Source organism: Perca flavescens, chromosome 4, assembly GCF_004354835.1.
Source record: "Perca flavescens isolate YP-PL-M2 chromosome 4, PFLA_1.0, whole genome shotgun sequence".
Taxonomy (NCBI): domain Eukaryota; kingdom Metazoa; phylum Chordata; class Actinopteri; order Perciformes; family Percidae; genus Perca; species Perca flavescens.
Window position 1 is genome coordinate 24,236,488 of NC_041334.1, and position 11,120 is coordinate 24,247,607.

General features: G+C 48.6%; 2 protein-coding genes across 2 annotated transcripts; both read right to left on the bottom strand.

Moving 5' to 3' along the window:
• Positions 1 to 605: 605 nt before the first annotated feature.
• Positions 606 to 3,469, bottom strand: LOC114553714 (uncharacterized). Its single transcript, XM_028575054.1, has 2 exons — positions 1,630 to 3,469; positions 606 to 748 (listed from the first exon to the last, which is right to left on the bottom strand). Exons 1-2 carry the CDS (start codon positions 3,467 to 3,469, stop codon positions 606 to 608), a joined length of 1,983 nt encoding a protein of 660 aa, XP_028430855.1.
• A 183-nt stretch (positions 3,470 to 3,652) lies between these two features.
• LOC114553715 (inter-alpha-trypsin inhibitor heavy chain H3) lies at positions 3,653 to 10,593 on the bottom strand. Its single transcript, XM_028575055.1, has 14 exons — positions 10,522 to 10,593; positions 9,605 to 9,765; positions 9,369 to 9,473; positions 8,844 to 9,006; positions 8,634 to 8,744; positions 8,169 to 8,297; positions 7,931 to 8,047; positions 7,564 to 7,732; positions 7,369 to 7,479; positions 7,047 to 7,228; positions 6,727 to 6,906; positions 6,506 to 6,627; positions 5,794 to 5,942; positions 3,653 to 4,950 (listed from the first exon to the last, which is right to left on the bottom strand). Exons 1-14 carry the CDS (start codon positions 10,591 to 10,593, stop codon positions 3,653 to 3,655), a joined length of 3,069 nt encoding a protein of 1,022 aa, XP_028430856.1.
• Between the last annotated feature and the right edge of the window lie 527 nt (positions 10,594 to 11,120).

Genomic DNA, 11,120 nt, shown 5'->3' on the forward strand with positions numbered 1-11,120 from the left:
CCCTTCGCGCATGCGCAGTCGTGAAGATTTTCTTTCCCGCCCTTGCGTGCCGCACGGGCTCCAACTACGTCCGCAATTACTGTATAAAAACAGGGCGGACCCGTTGCTCTGCTCCCAACATCAGCTTTTTCTTCCGCTAATGCAATAGGAGCAGGTGGCCCGAATCTTAGAGGGCTACGCCTATACTCATAGAATCTGGAGTTACAATAACGTAACTATCGTTCTATTTTGTATAGGCTTCGCCCTCTAAGCCACGCTATGGGTTAGGGCGAAGCTGATGTAGTCAATGCCACCTGCGACAGATCCCACAAGTGGAACATAGACTAACTGTTTTCCCTTACTGTCACTTTATCTCTCATGTGCCGCCATGGCAACGACCTGTTAGCCGGCTGAAAGCCCAAGCCGAGAATGCAGGCGTGCATGATTGATGAGGGGAATACATGATTGATAATTATGGGATGCCCGAGTTCCTCCCAGACACCCAGAGTAGGGGGGAGGGGAGGGGGCAGAAGAAAACATAAGGCGGCACATGTCGTGATTGTATAATAGTGACAAAAACATATACATATGTACATAATATATACAATTATACATACGACGGGGCCTCATTCGTCGTTGTGAGAAGAGAGGACCGAGTGAGTCAGGGAGGGCTCAGACACATCCTGCAAATAGAAGCGGATGAAAGGGCATGGAGATGCCCAAGAGGCCGCAGCACAGATTTCGGCCACTGACATGCCTCTGAACAGGGCTGTCGATGTAGACAGAGCCCGTGTAGAATGTGCCCGAATGCCCTGGGGGGGCACCGCCCCCTCTGCGTTATAGGCCTGGGTGATAGCCTCGCACAGTCAGTGGGACAGGCGTTGTTTCGACAGGGCCGCCCCTTGGGAGTGTTCCCTGTAGTGAACAAACAGCTGCTGTGTCCGCCTTATGTCTGCCGTGCGTAAAACATACTGTGATAACGCACGCACCGGGCACAATCTGTGAGAGGCCTCCTCCGCGTCGTTGTTATGAGGCGGGGGGAAAAAACCCTGGAGGGAAAAAACCCTCGACCAAAAGGAATTTGTTAAACTTTTTGGTGTGAAGGAAGGGTTGGGCTGTAGGGTGGCTGCGCTCCCGTCCCCTCTGATTGAGAGACAGGACGGCGAGACTGACAGCGCACATAAGTCGCTCACTCGCTTGGCTGATGTCAATGCAAGGAGGAGCGCCGTTTTTAGAGACAGCAACCTGAGAGGGGCTTGTGCCAGGGGCTCGAAAGGGGGCTTCCCCAGAGCTCGGAGTACCAGGGTCAGATCCCATTGGGGCGTGAGAGAACGCACGGCAGGTTTCTGCCGTCGGACCCCTTTCAAAAAACGTTTAACTAGGGGGTGCGCAAAAACCGTTCTCTCTCCATAGCCTTCGTGGCAAGATGAAATGGCCGCCGCGTAGGCTTTGACCGTGGATGGGGCCAAGTCGTTATCTACCAGCGTTTGGAGATAAGTCAGTACGACGGGCAGGGGGCACGATATGGGGTCTGACTCCCTCTCCGTGCACCAGCGCTGGAAAGCGGATCAACGCGCCGCGTAACACGCTGTTGTAGAGGGAGCTCTCGCGCTCTGAATGGTGCGCACCACGGCAGGTGGCAAGCCTAACCTCTGAAAGCGTTCCCGCTCAGCAGCCAGCCCCACAGTCGCTGGGTTATCACCGGGGGGTGGGCTATCGCGCCGTCCAGCTGTGACAGGGCGTCCTCGTGCCACGGCAATTGCCAGGGGGGAACCGCCAGCAGCTGGACCAGCGTCGGGAACCAGGATGCGTTTGTGCGCTCCGGTGCCACCAGGATGACCGACAGGCCTTCCTCCTGGATGCGTTCCAGGAGGCGAGGGATCAGAGGGACCGGGGGGAAAGCGTATAGGAGGGTTTTGGGCCAGGGATGGTGGGAGAAAGCGTCCGCGCCCAGGGGTGGGTTGTCCCGTGAGCTCAAGGAAAACCACAGAGCGCACTGTGTGTTTTCTCGTGAGGCGAACAGGTCCACCTCCGCTTCCCCGAACCTGCTCCACAGCTTCCAAACGATAGTGGGATTCAATTTCCACTCGTTGTGAGAGGGTCCCCCCCTCAACATTAGGTCTGCCGCCCGGTTTAGTATCCCGGGGATGTGGACGGCCCTGAGGGACAGCAGATGGCTGTGAGACCACAGCAGGAGGCTCCTGGCTATTTCCAATAGCCGGGCCGAGCGTACGCCGCCCTGGCGATTTATGAACGCCGCTGCTGTGACATTGTCTGTCTGCACCACAACATGTCTCCCTGCTACCTTCGGGGGGAAGTGCTTCAAGACCTTCAGCACCGTGGACAGCTCCAGGCAGTTTATGTGTGGGAGGGGAGGAGGAGGCCATTCCCCTCCCACCACCTGTGATTCGCACATTCCTCCCCAGCCAGTGAGGGACGCATCCGTGTACACTGTCACGTATGACGTCACTCTGCCCAGGGGAACCCCAGCTGACAGGTCTGACTGCAGAGAGGGAGGGATAGTCAGCATTCGCCACTTGTGGCGTATGGGGTCGATGTGCCCCAGAGGTACTACCATGTAGCCCGCGGACATCATGCCCAGAAGGCGCATGATAGAAAGCGCTGACACCTTTGCGCAGGGCGTGGTGCGCGACAGGAGAGAAAGCAGCGCATCTTGCCTCGGCGTTGACAGCCTGGCCCTCATAACAATCGAGTTTAGCACTACGCCCAGATAAACTATCGATTGTGAGGGAACCAATGCGCTTTTCTGCCAGTTTATGGCAAAACCGAGTGTCTGCAGGTGCTGCAGGACTGACACGGTGTGTAGCGCCGCCGTTTCCCGAGAGGGAGCCAGGATGAGCAAATCGTCCAGATAAAACAGGACTCTGACGCCTTTTTTCCGCAACGGCTGAAGTGCCGTCTCCATGCACTTGGAAAAAGTGCGAGGGGCCAGTGAGTAACCGAATGGCAGTCGGTTGTGGCGCACGCATTCCAACACATGTTTGATAGTCAACATGTGGAATGGACGTACCATGACGCACCGGTTGAACTGGGACAGGTCGAGGATGGGACGAAACCCGCCTGACTTTTTTGGCGTGAGAAAGTATCGGGAGTAAAAACCCTCGTTCTCCTCCCCCGGAGGAACTCGGGAAATTGCTCCCTTTGACAGCAGTTCCCGTAATTCTGACATCATGGCGTCTGATTCCGCCTGGGACGACACAGTTGTCTCCAACACGCCCGCAAAGCGAGGCGGGGGGGAGGCGAACTGGAGTGTGTAGCCCCGTGATATCAGTTTTGACATCCACAAGTCCATGTGTGTCAGTCTGATCCATGCTGCGCTGTGCTCTGAGAGCGGGCGCGCGCATGTCTGTGTGTTGTTCACAGACATAGCTAGCAGGAAGCGCAGAGCCCGTCCCGCCGCTGGGCGAGACGTGGGTAGAACGTGTCGCCCAGCCCATGGTAGGGCCCTGTAGAAAGGGTGGCGGGACATCGTTGTCCTCATCCCGCTGGCATAGCCAGGGCTAGGTTGAGGGGAAACTGCTCTTTAGAAAGACTTGAGTGGCCCTTAAAAGGGCCGTTGTGTTTCCGATTCTCAACCGTGGAGGGACAGACGTTCCCCGCGCCCCGTCATTGCCACCGTCGCCGCTGCTTGGTGGGTGGCTCCGGGGGCGGGTTAGACCAGGTGGGGGCCGCCTTCATGATCCTTCGACCCCGTGAAGCCTGCCGGTCGGGGGCCGGGGGCCGGCTGTCGCTGCGGTGGGGCAGGCGGAGGGGCGGAGATCGAAGCCTGGGAGGGCGCAGCCGCAGCAGAGGCTGTGGGGCGTTTCCTCTTGTGGCGGCTGGTGGAGCGGTGGCGCTGTTGTTGAGGTGCCGCCTTCCAGGAGCCAAGCCGCCGTAGCCGCTCTGCCTCTTCGGCTGCCTGGTGGAGGTGGGATGTGGCTGTCTGTAGATGAGGTCCAATTAGTCCATCGGGAGCTATGGGACCGTACAGAAGCTCGCGCCTGACCTCCGTGGGTAGCTGTGACATGTGGAGCCAGATATTTCGCTGGGCCACAGTCTGCCAAGCCTGGATCCTCGACAACACCACCGTAGTCGCCGTGCTGAGGGTGAGGATGGCGGTCATAGCCTTGCCGATCTCCGTAGCTAGCTCCGGAGGAAGGGCCTCCGGGTTGGTGGCCATGGCGGAGACGGCGGAGGCTAGCAAGGCTATGTTGTTTTGCGCCGCTAAGCCCTGGGCCGCACACTGGTGAGACCGGTCAGTGACTTGGACGCAAACCTGGTCCTGCGGGGACGGGGGGGTCGGCTTCCGGTGGCCGAAGAAGGTAGCCTTCGGAAGCAGGATCGACGCCAGGCTCTGCTCCAGAGGGGGGACCGAAGGAAAGCCTGCCTCTGTGTCGCCATGAACCCGTGTGAACGGGGCATAGCGCGAGACTGGCGCCCTCAGTTTCCCTGGCTGAGAGAGAGCCTCCTCCACGAACGGCCGAAGCTCCGTGAAGCGCGGCCAGAGTGGGGCCCGTTTGGACGGCGGCTCCTGAGAGTAGATGTCACCGCTCAGGAGGCCGCGAGAGGGGGCTGGAGGCTCCGCTGGAAGCGCTATGCCCCTCTGGTCCGCCGCCCTTTTTATGATCTCCGGCAGGTCCATAAAAAGAACCTTGGTGGTGGAGGGTGGAGCCACCTGCGGCAGAGGGGAAGACCGCTGAGGCGGTGCCTCTGGTCGTTCTGGAGACGGGGAGAGCCGTAGCGGAAAAGCATCGATCCCTGTCTCCAGATCCAGTCCTCCCAGTGGGGAGGAAGGAAACCCGGTGAGAGAGTCGTCGTTCGGGGGAGACGAGTCATCGGACTCGTGCCCGTCGAAGACGCCCTCTTCCAGCGGCTCCAGGGCGTCGACGGTGTCGCGTCGGTCCGCCCAGCTGCCGTCCCCCTCTCCGTCGACCTCAAAGGCCAGAAAAGTGTCCGCACGCCGTTGAAGCTCTTTAGAAGGCAGGCAGGCGCAGAACGGGCAGGATAGTTACGTTATTGTAACTCCAGATTCTATGAGTATAGGCGTAGCCCTCTAAGATTCGGGCCACCTGCTCCTATTGCATTAGCGGAAGAAAAAGCTGATGTTGGGAGCAGAGCAACGGGTCCGCCCTGTTTTTATACAGTAATTGCGGACGTAGTTGGAGCCCGTGCGGCACGCAAGGGCGGGAAAGAAAATCTTCACGACTGCGCATGCGCGAAGGGATAAACCCATAGCGTGGCTTAGAAGGCAAAGCCTATACGAAATTGAACAAATCTCTATATAGAGCAAAATATATACACGAGTGTATTCATATCAGAACAGTGGAAATGTGTACCCATACCTCCGGAGAAACCACTACTAATGCCTTAAGAAAGACGCCTTGCTGTTAAAAGGAAAAAAGATGATATGCATCTATGTCTTACCCGGCATAAGTTGTGCTGTTAAAAAGAAAGAGATGATAACAGAAAAGTTGTTAATTTACTTTGAAATGGTCATGGTTAGTTTGCTGTAAGTCATGCTATATCAGGTTTTATTCAAGTGGAATCACGTTTCACATATGGGAAAGTTAGACAGTTAAAACAAATAATGTTACTTTTAGAAAGAAACAAGTAATTCAGGAGATAATCCAATCCAATGTAGGGCTATATACATTATATGAAATACATTATATTAGTAAATAATGAATTTGTTTTGGTAACGTTTGTGTTGCTTACGACTAAAGGAACCAGGGCGTGCCTGAAGACGTTTCCTCTGAGCTTTTCTTCCCGAGGGTCTACGCCCTACAGGAGATGGCCATGCCTGTGTTGTTCCACCTTCCTTAGGTTTATGGAGCACATCTGTGTTCTCCCCCAGAGGCTTGGTGACCACCATGGATGTAAGTGGGGTTACAAAGCTGTACTTCAGCGACAGCTCCAAGGCCTCTTTCTTCACATTCTCCTTCTCAGGTCCAGAAAACAGCAGCCTGTGTCACAAATTGTGTCACAAATTCAAACATTTGACATGACAGTAAAGTATGATAAAGTTATTTAACAGCTAACACTATTTTTGATAACATTTTGTTGTGTTTGTTGTGTTATTGCTGAAATGATTGTTAACATAGCTGTGTCCATTGATCAGACATCCAGTCGCGTTTATTGGCCATATCCAGACACATCTGGCGTCATGCAGTTTGCAGTCTTTTCACTATGTGCCTTACCTAAAATTATATTCTGCTAAACAGGTAAATGGACTGTATGGACTGTATTTTTATAGTGCTTTTCTAGTCTTAACGACTACTCAAAGCACTTTTACATAGTACAGGAACCATTCACACACATTCATGCACTGGTGGCTGAGGCTGCCATCTGCTCATTAGATAACAAAACCACACACCGAGGGCACAGCATCAGGAGAAATTTGGGGTTAAGTGTCTTGCCCAAGGACACTTCGACATGGGACTATAGGGCCAGGGATTGAATCACCGACCTTCCGATTAGTAGACGATCGCTCTACCACCTGAGCCACAGCTGTCAACATCACACTCACTCTTTCTCCAGAAGCTGTTTGACTGTGAGGTAGGCCCAAACCCTCTGGATGTGGCTGTCAAAATCTGTCCCAGTGTACTCCACGGTGGCGTTTGTGTTAGAAAATGTCACTCTTCTATCCCTCTGTCATAGTCCAGATTAATTATTATGTCAGTATATACAAAGGCTTTCACCAACCTTTCAGAAGATTACAGTTGATGTGCTGGGTGGAGCGATCCTTACCGAAATGGCTACAACTTGTGGAGTGAAGGTTTCAATGTCGTTGTCAGTGATCTGACCGGCCACCACAATCTCAGAGCCATTATAATACTGGCTGAAGTTAGTCTGGGTTAGATTGGTCCCTCCGTTATAGATCATTGTCACATCTGTCAACAGAGGAGTGGCCACCTCGTCATAGAAACCCTGTTGACATACGGTACAGTATGGATGCTGTATGAATGTTTATCTCTCCACAGCCAATCAGGATCAATTTTATCTATGGAAATGTAGCAAATCACATGGTGAACAGAGTATTTATAATGTGAGCAAGTGAATTAAAATACCTTGAGCTGTAAATTAGCGTCAGAGTCTTCATAAATCCGTCGTGCCACACCATTGTTCTGCAGTGACATCTTCTCAAGGAACTCAAAATTGACATCATGACCAAAACCAAGACAGTAGAGTGGGAACTTGTCTGCAATATCCCTTCTGACATTTGATTGTATTCGTTCAAGATTTGTCTCCCCTGCAAAGAACCAAAGCATGGGATTTAAAAGGGGAAGCTGAGCTCACACAGTGATACATGGACTGTGTCGCGGTAGTGGTCTTACATTACTCTCTTGAAGTATGTTCTCACGTTTGTGTGTATGTGTGTTTTATTGTAACCTGTGGTTGGATCTCCATCGGTGAGAAGTATGATGATAGACGCTGAACCTTCTCTGGGATGTGCATTCAGCATACGCGCTCCTTCCAACACTGCTGCGTTAATATCTGTGGCTGAAATGGAATGAAACTATGTTTCATTACTGCCATTACTAAAATAGTCACATACCTTCATAAAATATTTATTAAAAACCTTACCTCCTCTATCTTGAATATTCCGTGCAAATGTCTTAGCACTCTCCAGGTTTTTCTTGTTGGCCTGAACAAGTTCTCTTTTCCAGTGAAAAATGCTGCTATCAAAAGTGATAAGACCAAAGTGGTCATCCTCTGCCAGGTCGTTCAAGATGTGGATTAATGCTATTCGGGTCTGGGCAAAAAAATCATTCACACATTAGAACTTTTATTTAAGTAAGAAACCATGTAATATTATTTGTTTCACGTGTTCTTAAATTGTGTATTTAATAAAGCTTTCTGTGAAGTGAATCACAGACATAATTAACTGACATTAAAACATTCAGTGCTACAGTCACAATCCGTCACAAACTTAACTCTTCAAATGCTGTACCTGTTGCATTTTTCTGCCACTCATTGAGCCACTTTGATCAATAACGAAGACAACATTTTTTGGTATGCGGGAAAGACTAGATGGAGCAAAGTGATGAACAAAGTATCCAGTTGATGTCTTAGAGAGAGGAAGAAGAAAGTTAAGATAACAAGGGAAGATAGCCATTTAAATAAGTACAGTATTTTTAACAATGCAAATAGACCACTGGAGTCAACCAGGAAATGGACTCTAGCTTTACCTTGATGTCTCCAAGTGAGGTGTCCCTGTTGACATCATAAACAATAACCAGATCTCCATTCATACCCTGCTCTCCACAGCCATCACATGTTTTCTGTTGGTCCTCTGTTGGGTAGAAATACACCCACGCCTGGAAACAGGATGAAACAGGTTTTAGAGACTCTTGATATGGAAATTGATGTACTGGGTTCATCGGCCAAAAATATGAGTTCTCTGCATTTTGTTTAATTTGATTAGATTCGACTGTGTGAAAACTGTGAAAACAAAGTGAAAACTGTTGCAAAAGTACATAAATATATACAGTATTTAAAAATGAATAAATGATGCTAAGACGTGCACAAGGATGAGAAATAAGACAGAATGTCCAGGGCCATTATGTATACTGTGGTCAAACAGATATTCTTTTATTACCAATATTAGTAAAATATTGTTCAGGACAAAGATAGCAATGCTTCACTGCATGTACCTGTTTGTCTGCATGTGTTCTGGTGATGGCATTAGCCAGGGCTTTGGTGCTTAGTCCTCCTTTAACCTCGATGAAATTGATACCAGCTTTCTCATTAATGTACACATCGACCTGGCATTGAGAATAAATTAAAAAAGAATAAAACACTTTGAAGCTCTGATTATGTAAAATGTTTTTTAACATGGATAGAAACCAACAGGAAAGACACACCTTGAAGTCTTTGACAGGCTGCATGGGTCGAGCGTGGATTTGCAGCTCGTACTTGCCAAGCTTGCGTTTCAGCAGCTCCTCATATGTGAGTTCAAAGGTGACCTTTTTGTGGGCAGCCACAGTCACAGAGGTCTTAAATTCCTCAAGGGTCCTCCCTACAGAACTGCAACAGAGACGATACATTAAAGCAGTGGTCCTCCTTCTGACCCCTTTACAATAGAACAATGACACTTATGACCTCTCATCACAGGTTATGGTGTGGATGTGAGATGTGAGTAATTCAACTAAAGAGCGACATTTCCTTCTCAGATTATTTCATTTGAAGAATTTCAAAGACCTGAAGACATTAAAGTAGCCGTATTTAAAAAGAAAAAGGCAAATATTTGAGAAAAGTCAGACAAAATAAAGATTGTATTTTTTTTCTCCTCCTTTATCCTGAAGCACACACAAGGCTCTTCTAAAAAATACGAAATAAAAACAAGCTTTATTAGACCTGGCAATAAACTGATCCATTGATCTATGTACCTGACAAGCCCAGCGCTTTGGCCACGGGACACAGCCTCAGTGTACTGCTGCTGAGCTTTCTCTTTACCTTTCACAACACCATCGTACACTTGGCCATCTATAAACCTGAAGAAGAACAAGCAAAAGTCTTTGTTTATATGCATACTCCTGAGTAGCCCATGATTTAATTTCATGATGCTTTATTGTAGAAATCTTTATTTGCAAAATCCTGTAAAAAGTATTTTTGCTTCACATACATTCTGAATTTACTGATGAAGGCGTTCTTGGGAATCCGGACCTGGAACTCTATTTCCTTTGAGTCGTCCATGCGATTGGCCACGCGGCTTGTGATGACCGTGGTTGCATAACGACTGGTCACTGTGGAGTTGATGTGAAAGCTGTAGATGTTCCAGTCGTCCTGAGCAAATACAGGAGGATGCACATTTCACAATAAAATAAATGGCTTGGTTAATGTCGCTGGCTGACGACCAGCTGACCAAAGATCAGATGATGGTTGAAAACAAACAAGTGTGGGTGGCATCGGTGAAATCTTGTTGGTCTAACTGCAGAAACACCCCATTCTTATTGTTTTAACCATGTTTTCATGGCAATGTGTCCCAATACTACTGAACCTTAACCAAGTCTTAACCCTGAAATGTAATGATTAACTTGATTGTGGCCCCCCCATTTTCACTTTGTAAACAGATTTACAGCCCAACAACATGAGTAACAAACACACCCACACACACACACACACACACACACACACACACACACACACACACACACACACACACACACACATAGATACAACACTGAGGGTGAGAGAGCCCGCATGTCCTTCAACCTGACCAAAAGACGCTGACATACAAAAATAATTAAACAAACATCAGAAAAGAAGTAATAAATCAGCAGTGATACACTAAATGTTGTTGCTGTGTTGTGGTTGTATGTCCAAACTTTTTTTCCTTTAAGAAAATGAAAACATATTGTTGATCTATTTACTTCAGAAGAAGTCAGACAGAATCGTAGTTTAAATATTTGTAAAACCCACAGACAGAGGGTGATGATGGCATTTTGAGATACAAGTTTTCTGCCCGACAGCAACAACATTTTCAATAGTTTCAGTTTCCTTGCAGTGTGGTAGTGTGTCCATTAAGTTTTGTGACCTTACCTTGTTTGGTAGTGTGCTAGCCAAAACCAGCAGCAGCCCAAAGAGGGTGACTTGCACCACAGCGCTCTCCATGATCTCTCCAGGCAGCTCAAACTGTCTTTTAAACTTAAACAGACAAGGACAACATGAATGTGTACATACATTGTTTTTTAAAAGGGCAAACTCCACTTTCACAATCCCTTACTTGCACACCCACACACAAAAACACATTCCCGCCCACTTACCTCTTCACACAGATAAAAAAAAAAAAAAAAAAAACAGGACAGGATGATAAAAAGAAATTCTAATTTATTTGTCACATACACACTCATACACAGTACAATGTGCTTCTTTGTGTACCTGTTCCGGCTCAATAAAAACAATAACAATAAAATCCATAAAAAATAATAATAGACAACACAATAGAGTAAGAGGATAGAAAATGAGGTTGTGGGTGGGGGCTAAGGTAAGGTAACTTTATTGTCCTTGAGGGGCAATTGTTTGTACAGCCAGCAGACAGACATAAGGACAAGACACACAACAATACAGCAAAACATGAAATACCCACAGTATCTAAAACACAACAGTAAATGAAATACATACATTTAAAACAGTTCTAG

Bases quoted from the DNA above. Each gene is read 5' to 3' on its own strand.
- LOC114553715 (XM_028575055.1), bottom strand. From the start codon at position 10,593: ATGGAGAGCGCTGTGGTGCAAGTCACCCTCTTTGGGCTGCTGCTGGTT. The intron at 9,766-10,521 runs GTAAGGTCACAA...GTATTTGCTCAG, and splicing joins CTAGCACACTACCAAACAAG to GACGACTGGAACATCTACAG. The intron at 5,943-6,505 runs GTGAGTGTGATG...TTTGTGACACAG, and splicing joins AAACAGCTTCTGGAGAAAGA to GCTGCTGTTTTCTGGACCTG.
- LOC114553714 (XM_028575054.1), bottom strand. From the start codon at position 3,469: ATGTCCCGCCACCCTTTCTACAGGGCCCTACCATGGGCTGGGCGACAC. The intron at 749-1,629 runs GTTAGGCTTGCC...CTACATCGACAG, and splicing joins GAGCGGGAACGCTTTCAGAG to CCCTGTTCAGAGGCATGTCA.